A 17,533-nucleotide genomic window follows, 5' to 3' on the forward strand; every position below is an offset into this window, starting at 1 on the left:
TTGGGTGTTCCTATTTGTACACGGTGGAACTAATATGGATCCACATGTTAATTTGGTAAGTTTTACACTGTGTCCCCATCTTGACACAACAGCAGATGTAGTAGGAGATTGAGGAGTGAGTGGACTTTGAACCCTCAGCCTTTTTGCTGTCAAGGCAAAAGTACTACTCCTGTGCCACCGTGCACTAACAGTTATTAAAAAAACAGTTATATATAAAAAAAAAAACTCCCAGTGGTGTTGATGGCTGTGTGTGCCCTCTTTGAAGCCACATGAGGGTTGAGACTGGTGTGGTGGTGAAGGTGTCATTCTATAGAAGTGTGGTATGGGTGGAATATTTGCTCAGCGCCAGGATGGCACTTATCACCAGTGACATTCACATCGCTGGGTTCTCAGCCTCTGAAATCTTCTGCAGAACGATGAAGGTCCAAGTCTTTCCGGTCCTGGTGCTTCCTGTCTTACTGTATTATTGTGAGACTTGGACGCTAACCGGCGACCTAAGAGGGCACCTGGATGTCAAAGTCAAATTTATTTATATAGCACATTTACAGCAACTAAAGCTGCCCAAAGTGCTTCACAGATACAAAATAAAAGGGTATAAAATAGAAAATACAAGATCCAAACACTAATAAATTCAATAAAAGTTTAAAACAAAAGTGCAACTCTGCTTAAGTGTTGAAGGCCTGTGCAAAAAGATGAGTCTTTAATAATGACAAAATCATTTAAGGAAGACGCAGATCTAATATGAAAGGAAGGCTGTTACACAGCTTAAGAGCAGCTACAGAGAAGACCCCGTCTCCTCTGGTTCTCAAACATATTCTTGGCACGTTCAGAAGGAGCTGATTGGTGGACCTCATCATCCTTGGGGGAGCATAAGAGGACAACAGCTCAGATAGATAAGGTGGAGCCAAACCAATTCAAGCATTTAAATACAATGAGCAGGATTTTAAAATCAATGTGATAGTTAACTGGAAGCCAGTGCAGAGATGAGAGAACAGTCTTCAGTATTAAGTCTGCTTTGGATGATCCTTGAGAACCTTTGGAAAGACTTCATGCCAACGAGCCGTTACTTAGGGAGGCTCAGATGAAGAGTGTCAGCCACAGCAATTTGTGCTGGATCATACCGGAGAAGGGTATGATCCAGCACACAAGTGCCTGAGTGTTGAGGACACGCTTCACCTGGCTGCTGCAGACTGGTTGTCTGCCCAGGTGGTTGCCATCCAGGAGCCTGGGCGTTTCTGTGGTGCGGTATGCAGCAACACAGGAATGTAACAGTATAATGGAGCACTGAAATAACTTTTTAACTATTTTTACTCATGCGCACTCAGAGGCTGAAATCCTGCTGCCCTTTCAAAAATATTTTAATAGTAACATAAAACAAAGTACTGTTTCCAAAAACACTGTGTCTTTGTACTCACTGGGAAATGCCATTTGCAAGGTAAATGTGCACATTTACAGATGTGTGTGTGGTATTTGCAGCGTGACTGAGCCCTTCCCCATTCTTGCAGGTGTTTGTGGATTTGTGTTTTGTGGGGAAAAAAACTTTTAGTGGCAGTGCATGTGACTCTTATAGTGATGTAAGTAAAGTGAAACTGTTTGGTGTGTAGTTTTTGGCTGTGAGGTCCGATCCTGTGTTGCGTTGGAGTTCGGGAGTGGTGGCTGCCGTAGTTTGAGAGTGAAATGAGCTCAGCGAATGGTTTACAAGCTGAACTGCCAGTAAGGAAGTACAGTGTGACAGTGACCTTTGTGTACACACACGAGTAGATACCAGCAACAGGAGACAGGTGGGCAGAGAGGAAAAACTTCACCAGATGTCTGACAAAACACTCACAGAGAAGCTCAACCGATACACTGAGTGGATGTGGCTGTGGAACTACTGAAACGACGCTCAGTAATAATTCACCTGTGAATTGAAGCGCTTCAGCCTGTCTATGCACCTTTTGATTGGAATAGAAACCTGGAGGAGATGGAGCATCACTGAGCATGTTTCCAGAAGCTGTTCTGCACTTGAGATTGAATTTGTAAAAAAACAAAAAGAGAGAGAAAAGGCTGTTGGAGGAATTCCGGCCTGTCAGCTATTTTTGTTCCTGTCTTGCTTTCACTATTTTGTGAAAGAACCTATAAAAAGGAAGGAAGGGGTGAGCGAGTGAGAAAAACAGCAGAGAGGAGGGCAGAGGACACTCGAAGAAGAGCAGCTGACAAGAAGAGTAAGTGTTTACCTGCTTTCATTTTGGCACACCCCAGGGCCTGCCTGGGAAAGGGATGATGGATGGATGGATGAGGAGGAGGAGAGTTTGTGACAGACACTGGATGATGTGTGTGTGTGTGTGTGTCTGAGAGAGACAGATTCAGACAAATGAAATGAACGTTACATCTGTATTTGTCTTCTTTTACTGTGGAACAGATTGTGTGACAAAACTGTTCTAAGTTTGCACACGTGCAAGTTTTGACTTCTCCTTTTTGGCTACAGAAGAAGTGAAGCGACAACATGGTTCGGTGAGTCAAATCCCCACTGGTCACTAAATCACCATGGGTCAACTTTGGCTTTATCTTGTGTGCAAGTGGCGTATGCTACTTCTCTGTTTCCATTCCTCCTCTTTCTTCACCCAGCTGTCGTGTTGTTCCTCTATCAAGTCATCCGTAATGCCGTACTTAAAGCAGGTTAACTTTCCCACATCAAGTGCTTGTCAGTTTTTTTTTTTTTTTATATCTCAACTAAATTCCTTTCTAAGGGTAACAAGCCATACCTATTAAACAGACACGTGTGTTTACATAGTCAAAACAAGTTAGTCAGTAATTAATCCAGGCTGCTTTTATTTAACATGTATTTATTACATTATACTGCATATAAGAAGAAAAATATTTTTAGAAAGTATCTACTAAATTAGACTACAATAAAACGTGTTTTAATTTAATCTGACATCGGGGTGAATGTGAGACATTATTGTAAAGCCCTTTTAGCGTCTGATGCAGATGGAAAAGTGCTATATATAAGAGCATATTTCACCCATATTGGCTTCTCTTCATGGCTCCCTGTTAATTCCAGAATAGAATTTAAAATTCTTCTTCTTATAAGGTTTTGAATAATCAGGTCCCATCTTATCTTAGGGACCTCATAGTACCATATCACCCCAATAGAGCGCTTCGCTCTCAGACTGCAGGCTTACTTGTAGTTCCTAGGGTTTGTAAGAGTAGAATGGGAGGCAGAGCCTTCAGCTTTCAGGCTCCTCTCCTGTGGAACCAGCTCCCAATTCGGATTAGGGAGACATACACCCTCTCTACTTTTAAGATTAAGCTTAAAACTTTCCTTTTTGAAAATCTTATAGTTAGGGCTGGATCAGGTGACTCTGAACCATCCCTTAGTTATGCTGCTATAGACTTAGACTGCTGGGGGTTTCCCATGATGCACCCAGTGTACCTTTTTATTCACCTCTTTTTGCTCTGTATGCACCACTCTGCTTTTAATCATTGGTGATTGATCTCTGCTCTCTTCCACAACTGTTTGTTGTGATTTGGCGCTATATAAATAAAATTGATTTGATTTGATTTACCAATCTATATAATGTATTATTTGTGCTCTGAATCCCGAGTGGGGCATTACAGTGGATTAGTGGTTAGCACTGTTGCCTCAAATCAAGAAGGTCATGGGATCGATTCCCACCTGTGGCCTTTCTGTGTGGAGTTTGCATGTTCTCCCCGTGTTTGTGAGTTCCCTTCAGGTGCTTCAGCTTCCTCCCACATCCAAAGACATGCAGGTTAGATGGACTGGAAACTTTAAATTGTCCATGTATGTGTTTGTTTGTCTATAAATGGCCCTGTGACAGGCTGGCGTCCTGTCCAGGGTGTACCCCGCCTCACGCCCTATGACTGCTGTGTTAGGCTCCAGTGCCCCCGTCACCCTTAATTGGAGTAAACTGTTGGAAGATGAATGAGTGAGGATCTCTACATTAACTCAGACATAAGCTAATCTTAGTGACAACGCACTTTCAGATCTCAGACGAATTCTGGAAATAATAAATATCAAATATGTGTCCTGTGTTGATGTTATTTATAAGTAATTTTGCAGAGTTGTCTTTCATGACAGCGATCGACTGTCATATTTTTATGCAGCACTTTGCAAGGATTTCATTATTACTCCTGTTCTAAAAAGTCACATTAAAAGTTAAAGTTGTAAGAAAAGATGATTGTGCAGGTCTGTATGTGGAGCTTTATTGTGAAATAAGCAGAACAATGATTACTGCAAGACTCATTCGAGCCATAATTAGATCTCAACACTTGTAGGGTGTTACATGTTTCAGATATGGATTTTTTTTTTTAAGATATTTATTGTAAAAGTGATCTATCTCACTCCAGTTCAATCCAAAAGAAATTTTTACCGCTTCTTTTTTATGATAAGGAAGTTTTTTTTCCATCGGGTTTCATACAACTGGACTGGACTATTGTAATTCATTATTATCAGGTTGTCCTAAAAGTTCCCTGAAAAGCCTTCAGTTAATTCAAAATGCTGCAGCTAGAGTACTAACGGGGACTAGAAGGAGAGAGCATATCTCACCCATATTGGCCTCTCTTCATTGGCTTCCTGTTAATTCTAGAATAGAATTTAAAATTCTTCTTCTTACTTATAAGGTTTTGAATAATCAGGTCCCATCTTATCTTAGGGACCTCGTAGTACCATATCACCCCAATAGAGCGCTTCGCTCTCAGACTGCAGGCTTACTTGTAGTTCCTAGGGTTTGTAAGAGTAGAATGGGAGGCAGAGCCTTCAGCTTTCAGGCTCCTCTCCTGTGGAACCAGCTCCCAATTCAGATCAGGGAGACAGACACCCTCTCTACTTTTAAGATTAGGCTTAAAACTTTCCTTTTTGCTAAAGCTTATAGTTAGGGCTGGATCAGGTGACCCTGAACCATCCCTTAGTTATGCTGCTATAGACTTAGACTGTTGGGGGTTCCCATGATGCACTGTTTCTTTCTGTTTTTGCTCTGTATGCACCACTCTGCATTTAATCATTAGTGATTGATCTCTGCTCTCTTCCACAGCATGTCTTTTTCTTGGTTCTCTCCCTCAGCCCCAACCAGTCCCAGCAGAAGACTGCCCCTCCCTGAGCCTGGTTCTGCTGGAGGTTTCTTCCTGTTAAAAGGGAGTTTTTCCTTCCCACTGTCGCCAAGTGCTTGCTCACAGGGGGTCGTTTTGACCGTTGGGGTTTTTACGTAATTATTGTATGGCCTTGCCTTACAATATAAAGCGCCTTGGGGCAACTGTTTGTTGTGATTTGGCACTATATAAATAAAATTGATGAAATTGATGATGATACAAATTACAAGAGTGCTCCTGAGCAGTATTTTTATTATTTATTATTATTATTACGGTATATTTTAGTTCTCTGTATCGTCATTAAACGTGGTTGTGGACTGTAGCTTGCATAACAGTTTAAAAATGTAACTGCTTAGTTGAAAGACATCATTTCACTTTCAATTTATTTTCATTTATATCGCATCAGATCACAAAAAAGTTGCTTCAAGGCGCATCACGCAATTAAGTTCTAAACTTACCAGCCCCTAGAGCAATACACAGGTGACAGTGGTAAGGAAAAACTCCCTCTGTTGATTTTAGGAAGAAACCTCAAGCAGACCAGACTCAAAGGGATGACCCTCTGCTTGGGCCATGCTACTGACGCAATAGACAACACAGGAAATTATACAAGAAATTTTGGGAGATTTTGGGAGCCCATGCTGGTGCACAAGATGGGAAGCCTGCAGAAGAAAACATCCACTCCCATCTCTGGATGGAGCTGCACCTTAAACAGAGAGACAAAAACAGAATCAGGCATCAGAAAGACAACAATACAGTATAATTTATCAGCATTTAGCAACAATAAAAATGGAAGAAATAAAAAGGTGATCGCCGGCCACTAGTCCCAAACTTCACTAAAAGACTCAGAATTTAGATAAAGTTGAGGCCACGGCCTGGTCCGTTTCCTAATAAAATGAATTTAAAAGGGTAGAAAGCATAGTAAGATACTATGCCAGTATGCTAGCCATACGAAGGGAAAATAAGAAATAAGTGTGTCTAAAGTCTGGACTTGAAAGTCTCTACAGAATCTGACTGTTTTATTGATGCAGGGAGATCATTCCACAAAGCAGGTGCACGATAAGAGAAAGCTCTGTGACCTGCAGACTTTTTATTCACGCTAGGGACACAAAATAGTCCTGCACCCTGAGAACGCAGAGCCCGGGCCGGTACTTAAGGTTTAAGTAGGTCACCTAAGTAGGGACGTGCCATTCCGTGAATAATTTTATAGGTTAGTAACAGAACCTTAAAATCTGGTCTCACAGGGACAGGAAGCCAGTGAAGAGACACCAAAATGGATGTAATGTGGTCAAACTTTCTGCTTCCTGTCAAAAGTCTGGCAGCAGCATTTTGAACCAGTTGGAGACCCCTAATGCTGGACTGTGGTAAACCAGAAAATAGACAACCCAGTCTCACGGCAAGTCGTGATTCAGCAGCACAAAATATACATTAATCTATTGGTTTGTGATATTGTGACGAAAAGCGGCTCATTTTCGTCACGGCAGCACAAATTCATTCTAATTCTTTCCATGATGGCTGCACAAAATTAAAAATGAAGGCGGGGGGGGGGGTCGGGGTGGTTATGGTTAGGGTTGGGGGTAGGAGTAGGGTTAGTAATAGTGAGTTTTTAAAAAAAAAATCATGAAAATTTTACTCATTTTGTGACGGGAGCACAAAAAAAAATGTGAGACTGAGCTGAAATAGAACATTGCATTAGTCCACATAAACAAATAACAAGTGCTAATTTTACGGTCATAAATTTGCTTTTCAAGTATTTTAATTCACAATGACAAGTTAGGAAAAGTTTTTCACTTGTCTTGAATTATATAATGATTAGCATGAGGCTGGGAGCTGCATGTATCAGATTATTCTTTCTTATTCTTTCAGACAAATAAACAACACTTTGTTTACTCAGAGTGTTTCCAGAAGAAAAACAAATGACGTATGAAAGGTAGAGTTGATTGTGAGGAAATGATGAGCCGGCAGTGATGGGTGAAGGGTGTTTATGACTTTTGTGATGCTGTGTCCTGGGTGAAGTGTGTAATCTGTGTGGGTCTCGGTGCAGGTGGTTCCACAGAGACATCAGCGGCTTGGAGGCCGAGGCCATGCTGAAGTCACGCGGTATTCACGGCAGCTTTTTGGCTCGACCCAGCAAGAAGAACGTAGGAGATTTCACCCTCTCTGTCAGGTTAGAATCGGCTCTTCTTTTTCTTTTTTTTTTAAGTGGAATGTCCACCAAAAAACTATTTCACACTTCAAACATCAAAGCAGAAAAGAAATTACAATATTATGATAATGAACAAGATGCTAAAATTTTTCACATTATGCGGAATCTTTGTATTCAGAAAAGAATCGACAACATTAAGTTCTTTGCAATATTTTCCTCGCCTTATATGGCATTTTCATGTAATTCTGAAAGACAAGCTTTAATTTTTTTTGTTTATTACCCTTGATCCTAGAAGTAAGACACAGTGAGATGTTCCTGAATTTGTGGAAAGAAAGTGACATACAGATAAATAAAAAACAATTCACTACAATGTATAATTTGCCCAAGAAAACATGGGGGATAATAAATCAGTAAATGACTAATAGATCAACATCATGTGGGTGCAACATAATGGGGACTTTATCCAAAAATAATTTCATTTAGATGTGCAGATGTTTATTTCATTCGGCCTTTAAAACTGAAAATTTCTTATCTTAAAATAGCTGACATTTAGAAATTTAACTTTATTTTTTTGCAGCAGCAGCTTGTTTTGTCTTAATGCTCTCGATCTTGCAGTAAGTGAAATCATTGACATTCATTTTATTATACACAAAAACATATGAAGATAATATTTGTTTTAATAATTCTGAAACACGTACACATTAATTCAATAAAATGTGATTCCAGAAAAAACTTGCACATTTAAAATGACGTCTAGACCAAGATGCTGTACAAAAAAGACAAATGGGCACCAAGTTACACCCAATCATAGTAAATAAATAAGTTAAAATAACAATAAAACTGCAACAGGCAATAAATTATTTTAAAAAAAGTGTATATATATATATATATATATATAATATATATATATTATATATCTAAGAATAAAAACACCATATCTTAAGCATCAAGTAAAAATAAGATACCATTTTAAAACCTTTTGTCCTGTTGTATTTTTCAGGTGATGCCATAAGAGTTAAACTGATGAACATTTTTTTGCACAGTAATAACATAATCAATTGCTGCATCAATTTTTTCCAGAAACTGTAAGAGACCTCTAGGTGGACACCATTCGGAAAATTCTGTTGGCTTTCAGGACGATTTTTATGGGGATTACACAGATAGGTAGTGCTCCAGCCGGTTTAAAGACTGCCCCACAAACTGCTGAGAGCGCGCCCGCGTCCGAGCGCCGATCGACAGGCTGAATCAACCAGATCATTTCCAACGTGAAGGCTTTTGTTGATCCGGGACGTTGTCTGACTTACAACAAAAATGGCAGGAGACGTGGACATCAGTACTTTTTCGGCACATTCCACTGTACAGGAGTTTTTTTTCATGGAAAGAGGAGCGGACGGCTGCACCACCGTCCGTTCATGGCGCGGCACAAAACCACCCTCCGTGTGGTCTCACAGGACGGCTTTGAGATGGCTTTCAGACGGCTGTCAGTGGGTTTCAGGTCGTGTGACTAACCGAGAAATTGTGGATGAGCCTGACATGCCAGAAAATGTCCTGTTGAGGCTTCAATCATGGCATTGCCTTTGCGCCATGCGGCTCCCACCTCGACGCGCTTAATTCCTAAGCAAGGTCTGTCTCAATGTGTCCGAAAAACGTGCAAGATGTCCACGTCTTCCGCAATTCCTGTGCTAGTCAGAGCATGTCCCGGATAAACACAGCGTCCAGTTTGGAAATGACGGCACATTCCACTGTTACAGGAGTTTTTGGCATGGAAAGAGGAAGTGTAGGAATTACGCACGTCGCGACGGTGCCGCAATGGTGCAAAGCACCGCCGGGATGAAGCCTCACAAGACATGTTCGGGATTCCAGGCTCATCCACAATTTCTCAGTTAGTCACACGACTGAAAACCCCACCGACAGCCATCTGAAGCCATCTCAAGCCGTCCTGTAAGACCAACACGGAGGTGGGTTTTGTGGCCGCGCCATGAAGCGGCCACGGTGGCGCATCCGTCCGCTTTTCTTTCCAGAAAAACTCCTGTAACAGTGGAATATGCCGAAAAAAGTACTGATGTCCACGTCTCCTGCCATTTTTGTGTAAGGTCAGACGACGTCCCGGATCAACAAAGCCTTCACGTTGGAAATGATCTGGTTGATTCAGCCTGTCGATCGGCGCTCGGAGCGCGGCGTGCTCGGAGCGTGGCGCGCTCTCAGCAGCTGTGGGCGGTCTTTAAACCGGCTGGAGCACTCCTTAATCTGTGTAATCCCCATAAAATCGTCCCTGAAAGCCAACAGAATTTTCCGAATGGTGTCCACCTGGAGATCTCTTACAGTTTCTGGAAAAAAATTGATGCAGCAAAGCTCCAAATCGTTCAGACATTTATTCAGCAATAAAAAATCCGACGAGAGGGGTGGACCACTGCTCACACAAAGCCTGCTCACAGGCGAATGACGCAACTGACAGGCGTGAAAAAACTCACCCATGCGCACGAAGGTTCAAGCTTGGCTGATGCAATCACATGTGATTCAAATCCATATGGTTTTGAAAAAATAAAAAGGTCAGAATACTTTTCTAACAGACCTCGTATATCAATGTAGAGCAGGTGCCTGATGATGGAGATAATATCATGCAATAAAACAAAGTAGTTGGCACAAACGTGATGCAAAGTTATTTGGTTGTAAGGTTTTTGCAGTGTCCTGAAAGTTTAGCCTCAACTTGTCAGTGTAAATAAATATGTTCGTAGTTTGTTATATGGCTGGGGGGGCCTGGTCTGCCTTTTTGTTTCTGTCCTTTGTTTCTCCTTCCAGGTGCTTGCATTTGGGACTGAGTGGCTGTGTTGCTGAGGTTATCAGGACCTCACCCTGATCACCTGCGGCTCGTCAGGACTCACAGCTGAGGTGCATCTATATGGATTGGAACATGGTGGCATTTAAGACTGGAGTATACAGTGTGTATTTGCCAGAGACTCGAGACCTTGTGACCAGACGGGTGAGATCGTCGTCTCGGGAGCATCTCATCATCAGTGGATGCAGAGAACGTCCAGGGGTTGATGCACGGTCTGTGAAAGAGGAGGGGTGAGGTCTCACGCTCGTCAGCACACTTCCTGAGGTACATTAGATTTTGTGACTAACATTATACAGTCAGTAAATGTGGTGTCCCTCACACCTTTTATTGAGCTGTATGTTAGTCATGTATCGACTTCCACTGCAGTGGAGTTTTGTGAACTGGATGTTCCATGCCTGCAGGTTGGGAAGTTGATTAGTAATCAAGCCAGGAAGTGTTTGCTGTGTGTACACACCTTTAAGTGTTCTCTCTGTGTGTAGAGTGTGGACTCACATAATGGTTCCTTCTTTCACAGACTCGGTTTGTTGCGGCCACCTGGGGGGTGTCGGCGGGGTCCTTGAGTCCGAACAGCTTCTGGCTCCGGACCGTTAGCGCTGCTGGGAGCGCACCACGCCAGACCGCACTTTCTGTTATTTTGTATCAACTGTTATGTATTAAATTCAGTTAGCCTTTGTACCGTGCTCTGCTTATTTCATACTGGTCCTTCAAACGCTGGTCGGGTCTCCGAGCTTGCGTCCGACACATAACAGTAGTATTTTAAACTCATTTCCCAGTTGCATCATTTTTTCAGCATACTGCTGTATTTTTTTGACCCCTTGTTATTGTTTTTCTTGTTCCTTTTGTCATATCAGACAAGCTCAGCTACACTTTAATCCATAATTTGATGAAGGTAAATATGCTTTGACAGGTACGATTATATTGGCATCTGCTCAAAATAAAATAAAATAAATAAGCTATATTTACAGATATGTTAGTTTATTATTGTTTTTATTATTACATGTCTTTACAAATATTATTTAAATGGAGATATCTGGTGCAAAATTATGACAGAAACACCAAAGTGCATTGTTTGCATGGTAGAGTACACACAGATATGGAATACTGCAGGAACTACTTACTGTGAATATTAATTATCTTTGGAGATTTCATAAGGGAGCAAACATTACTTTTGCATCTGATGAAGTTAGGGTGGTGCAGAGCTGCTGGGCTGGTACAGCAATGATCCCACTGCACTACAAGGTTGAAGATGATCAAATCCTGTCTTTGAACTGATTCTGGGGAAAGTTCCGGTGACCGGGAAGTATGTTCTGGCTGCAGGGACAGTATTGCTGACAACTGGGAAAAACTATGCCTCTTGCTAACATAGTGCGGGGGTGGTTGGTCCTGATGACAGCATTGTTGTAACATGTCGGGGCTCCCATCGGTGGTGCAGGGCTGCTGAGGGTTGGTAGTGAGCTGAGATGGTACTACTTTGGGATCCACTGCACTGCAAGGTGTATGTAAGATATTTATTTATATAGACAAACCCCAAATAAAAAAAAGGTGGCACAATGTGAGGAAATGCAAATTAAAAAAATGTATTTGCTTTTACTTCTATGTTCATTGCAGCCAGTATGAACCAGAGTATTTACAGACCATCGATGTAAATTGATTCCCCAAAGTTCACAGCGTTGTCCGCAAAATGAAGATCAGTAAACCTTTCCCTCGCCAAAAAAAGCACCCAAGGTCACTGGTTTCCACAACCCTACCCAACACCAAGCAAATGCAAGCATTGAACAGTGTAACATCCAGAACACACACCTGATGAACACCAGTTTTCAATGGAAATCTCAGCGTCTCTGCCTCCACTCTGTACAGCACTCACAGTATCTGTGTATAGGCTCAGTATGGTGTCGCCTCTTCTTTGGGGAGCCCGCAAATTCTCAGATGTCTCAGAGCGCAGGCCAGCACCTGTATCAGATTCTTTGCAAAAATCTACACAGGCTACAGGCTACACATCTATATTCATGTGTGTGCTCCATGGGTACTCACAGGGCTAGAATGTTGTCGTCTTAAGAATGAAACCAGACTGTCCAGTCGCAGAGCAGCAAATAGCTGGATCTGAATCATATTAAGAATATCCTTGCAAACACCTTCCCCTGCACAGAAAACCAGTGTGATACCCCTAAGTTCTTCCATCCGCACGTCACCCTTTCTTTTCTAGTCTGGGACAATAAGTCATTTCTTCCTCTGTAGGGAGATACCTGTCTCCCAGATAGAAATATAGATTGTTTGCAGTGCCAGGAGAACAGCATCTCCACCCGCCTGAAGGATTTCAGCTCCAGTGCCACAAATCCCTGGAGCTTTCCCCTCCCTCAGCTGTTTCATAGCCTTTGTGATTTCACCAAGAAGACTGGAGAATCGGCTATGAAAACCCTGGTGCAAGAAATATCTAACTTCCCAGCAGATGGATCAGCCTTATGTAACTGCTCAAAGTGTCTGCCACCAGCGTGACAGGAGAGCAGATCAGTCCGTCAGGACTGACTGTCCTCTGCCATAACTGCAGTGGGATGAGGTGTAGGTTGGCGGAACAAATTGCTTTGATTCTTCTGTAAGCAGGTTGAGAGTCACTGTTTTTTTTATTTTTATGTATTATAGTAGCATATTAAAGAACTACAGTTTATATAAAATTATGTTGCTTTAACCTAATTAATTTACTTTTGCAAGTAGCATGCCATTTTCTTTTAAATAACGTTATGTATGATAGAATGGCACTTGTAAATTACACAAGCATCAGGAAATAATCATCTTAATTTTATTTATTTATTTATGGAGAACACACTACAATAGTGCACCTTTTCTAGCTTCCAACTCTGACAGTTATTTCCGTTTCCACTGTTTTCTGCACTCCCCAGCCCACTCACCTTTTGGGGCCATCATCTTATTTACAACCAACATCTTTCAACCTTTGTTCCACACAGCGCTCAAGTCATGAAACACCACAAAGATGTAGATAAACTGTGGCTTGGCAGCAACCAGACAGTAGGTTGTGGGCACATGCCTGTCAGTTCAGACTGAGTCTGATTCACAGACACACACTCTAAACCCAAATGTTTCAAATTAATTAAAAAGATTAAGTAGTGTAAACTCAAGTTTTAAAGAAGCGTTTGACTTACAACCCCATTCCAGGATGAAGTTGGACATTGTGTAAATGTAAATAAAAACAGAATGCAATGATTGCAAAATCCTCTTCAACCTTATATCAAGTGAATACACCACAAAGACAAGATATTTTTGTTCAAACTGATAACTTTATTGTTTTGTGCAAATATTGTGCACATTTTGAAATGGATGCCTGCAACACGTTTCAAAAAAGCTGGGGACAGTGGTATGTTTACCACTGTGTTACATCACCTTTCCTTCTAACAACACTCAGTAAGCGTTTGGGAACTGAGGAGACTAATTGTTGAAGCTTTGTAGGTGGAATTCTTTCCCATTCTTGCTTGATGTACAACTTCAGTTGTTCAACAGTGCGGGGTCTCCGTTGTTGTATTTTGTGCTTCATAATGCACTACACATTTTCAATAGGCGACAGGTCTGGACTGCAGGCAGGTCAGTCTAGTATCCGCACACTTTTACTACGAAGCAACGCTGTTGTAACACGTGCAGAATGTGGCTTGGCATTGTCTTGCTGAAATAAGCAGGGACGTCCCTGAAAAAGATGTTGCTTGGATGGCAGCATGTGTTGCTCCAAAACCTGGATGTACCTTTCAGCATTGATGGTGCCATCACAGATGTGTAAGTTGCCAATGCCATGGGCACTAACACACACTCCCATACCAATACTGGCTTTTGAACTTTGCGCTGGTAACAATCTGGATGGTCTTTTTCCTCTTTTGTCCGGAGGACATGACGTCCATGATTTCCAAAAAACAATTTGAAATGTGGACTCATCAGACCACAGCACACTTTTCCACTTTGCGTCGTCCATTTCAAATGAGCTCAGTCCCACAAAAGGAGGCAGCGTTTCTGGATGTTGTTGATGTATGGCTTTCGTTTTGCATGGTAGGGCTTTAATTTGCACTTGTAGATTGTAGCGACGAACTATGTTAACTGACATGGTTTCTGAAGTGTTCCTGAGCCCACGCAGTAAGATCCTTTACACATTGATGTCGGTTTTTAATGCAGTGCTGCCTGAGGGATTGAAGGTCACGGTATTCAGTGTTAGTTTTTGGGCCTTGCTGCTTACGTGTAAGAAAGTTCTCCAGATTCTCTGAATCTTCTGATTATATTATATCCTCGCCCCATCTTTGCTTGTGAATGGCTGAGACTTTTGGGGATGCTCCTTTTATAATTGCAGTTAACCTGTTCACCTGTGGAATGTTCCAAACAGGTGTTCTTTGAGCATAGGTGATGTAACACAGTGGTAAACATACCACAGTACCAGCTTTTTTGAAACGTGTTGCAGGCATCCATTTTAAAATGAGCAAATATTTGCACAAAAACAATAAAGTTTATCAGTTTGAACATTAAATATCTTGTCTTTGTGGTGTATTCAGTTGAATATAGGTTGAAGAGGATTTGCAAATCATTGTATCCTGTTATTTACATTTTACACGTCCCAACTTCATTGGAATTGGGGTTGTACTTAAATATTTCAGGTTTGTGTAACATGGTCTTGCTTTTTGAGTAATTAAGCTCAGGAAATTTTTGATTGACTTGAATTAATTGTATATTAATTATTAATTATTCTGCCAACTTGTTTGGGTTTACAGTGTACGCAAGGTGGTAAGAACAGAATTATCTGGTACGTACCTGTCATCAATCTGGTGGTAATTTTATGCACACGCTTTTATTTTATGTGGCGAGTAAGTGCATTTCAGTGCACGTATCAGTGAATGACACCAAATGTGATCATTTCCTAGTCCTACTTAAAACCGCAGTAGCTGTATTTTGAATCTTTGATGAGTTTTTGGGACTTTTATGTAATTGGCCAGAAAATAAGACATTATAGTAATCAGTTGTGAGGGACTCAAAAGCAAAATCAGCATCTCAGCATTTGCCATAGACAATGATTAGATCAAAAATTAATTTTTGGTTTTCTTCCTTCAGTAAAAATACTGTGATTAATAGTGTTGAATCCAGCGTTGACTGATAACTAAAGTAAGACTGACCTGAAATTTGCATCAGCAGGTCTTAACAAATTGACACTTTATTTAGTGTTGTTGCTTTGGAAAGATGTGTCCGAAAGTGAAATATTGTTTGTTCACGCTGTAAACAACACTCACACATCTGGATGAGAGTCCAAAATCTGAGGAAGTCGTGTGATCATGTTTGTGACCTGAATAGTGGTTTAATGTTCAAATGTCAAAACTAATGACAAATTTTCACAGGTTTAGATGTATTTTCTTTTGTGCTTTTTGCTATGGAGAATCAGTGATGTTCATTGTCTGCAGGGTGGGTGATCTGGTGACCCACATCCGGATCCAAAACACAGGCGACTACTATGACTTGTATGGAGGAGAGAAGTTTGCCACGCTGTCTGAGCTGGTGGAGTACTACACGATGGAGAATGGGATACTGCAGGACAGGGACGGCACCATCATTGAGCTCAAATACCCCTTCAACTGTTCCGACCCCACCACAGAGAGGTCTGTCCCCTTTCACCTCCACACTCATCCCAAACCCCCTCAGGTTACTGTGGCTTGCACATACTGGCTGCTGTGCACTGCCTCCGCCTACGCTCACGTTAAATGGAAGTGTTGATTAGGTGATTGAGAGCTGTGAGCTCTGTCAGTGAGTTACCTGTTAGACATAAGGGGCCCTATCTTGACAATCTGTAGTGCATGGTCTATAGTTCATGTGCATTTGGGGCTTGTCCAACAATACTGCTATTTACACAGTATAAAATGTTAGACCAAGGAAGGTGCAGGGCGCAAAGGGGTTGTATTTAATCACTTAATTAGTTTTTGCAGACACCGTGGGAATCGCTTGATGGCGTCGAGATGGTGGACCATAAGATGACTGAAAAGGCTCAGTCTTGATGCACACTGTTTCTGACGTATGCTGCATGTGGTTGCTGTGGGAAGCTTCTGCTGGTTGATGGCCTGATCCTGCTGACAATCATAGTACGCTCAAAAAAATGACTTGCAAAGGTGAACATGATAAAATTATGTAAGGTATTTTCACCCAAGTAAAATGTGTTAACTTAGTCAGAAACAATTTTCCTGAGTGACCTAAGTGAAAATTTGTTGGGCCAACATGATGAATTTACATTACTGTTACCTAATTACCATGGTTCAGGCCAAGTAGATTTGTAAGGGTAAATGTAACAAAAATAAAAAGTAGGTCCCTTCGGCTGCTCCCTTGTTTGTGCTCAGGGTCACCACAGCAAATCTGAGGTGGATCTGCATGTTGAATTGGCACTGGTTTTATGTCAGATACTCTTCCTTACACAACCCCACATTACACGGAGAAATGTGGCAGGGGTGGGGTTTGAACTGGGAACCTTGCGTACTGAAACTAAGTGTACTAACCACTTGCACCACCCTTGTCCTGTCAGGGTAAATGTAACACACTGATTTAATTTCCTTGGGCCATTCAAACTTGTTATGAATTACTTAATTTATTTGGGTAGTTACAACAACTTTTAAAATACTACAGTTACATGTCAACTTAACATTGCTGTGTTGGATCAGGACAATTTATGTTCCACCTTAGATTTGCTGTGGCGGCCCCGAGTGCAAACGAGCGAGCAGCCAAAGGGACTTAACTGGGGTTTTGTTTGTGACATTTACCATTACAAATCTAATTGGCCTGAACCGTGGTAATTAAGCAACAGTAACGCAAATTCATCATGTTGTTCCAACAAATTTATATTTAAGTTACTCAGCAAAAATTGTTTCTGGCTACGTTAACGCATTTTACTTGGGTGGAAATACTTCCCATAATTTTATTATTAAGTTAGATTTTAAGTTGTTGCATGTTATGTTAAAACTATATGATTTGAATGTGTTCACCCATAAAGCTTGATTTTATATTGTAGAAACTACATGTTAGACTTAGTTTCATGTAAAAGAAAAAAACAACAACACCCATGTTGGTTTTTTAGTGTAGAGGAGCAGACCAAGGCCCAATTTTTTGGGATACCTTGCATAATCTTATAAGATGAAATTGGTATGAAATTGTTTGTTAGGATGTCAACTTCAGGAAAATATATTCGTGAGCTTATACTCATGAACTCCTGTGCTAACGTGATTTTAAACCCTTGTTTGTGACATACCAAAAACACGAAGAAAATTTGTTGATTGAAATGTATTTCCATATATATCTGTTATGCAGATATTGGACAAAGATCACAATATTTATGTTCGTTAAGACCTATAGTGTTATTCTGACCGGTAATACAAAGGCAACAAATATTTTTAGGGGTCTGGGGAACCATTTCAGCCAAAATAGAGGGGTTTACTTCAGCAGATAAGTGAGGT

The 17,533-nt window shown here is 41.2% G+C and overlaps 1 protein-coding gene across 2 annotated transcripts in view; it reads left to right on the top strand.

Annotated features, from left to right (window-relative positions):
* The first annotated feature begins 2,177 nt into the window (after nucleotides 1-2,177).
* ptpn6 (protein tyrosine phosphatase non-receptor type 6) overlaps nucleotides 2,178-17,533 on the top strand; it is a 39,698-nt gene continuing 24,342 nt past the window's right edge. For both annotated transcript variants that reach the window (XM_034174502.1, XM_034174501.1), the window contains exons 1-4: nucleotides 2,178-2,204; nucleotides 2,402-2,493; nucleotides 7,130-7,252; nucleotides 15,503-15,697. In XM_034174502.1, coding sequence (XP_034030393.1) covers nucleotides 2,486-2,493; nucleotides 7,130-7,252; nucleotides 15,503-15,697 — 326 coding nt within the window. In that variant the 5' untranslated portion in view covers nucleotides 2,178-2,204; nucleotides 2,402-2,485. The remainder of the gene's footprint in view (nucleotides 2,205-2,401; nucleotides 2,494-7,129; nucleotides 7,253-15,502; nucleotides 15,698-17,533) is intronic.

This window comes from Thalassophryne amazonica, chromosome 7, assembly GCF_902500255.1.
Source record: "Thalassophryne amazonica chromosome 7, fThaAma1.1, whole genome shotgun sequence".
Classification (NCBI taxonomy): Eukaryota; Metazoa; Chordata; class Actinopteri; order Batrachoidiformes; family Batrachoididae; genus Thalassophryne; species Thalassophryne amazonica.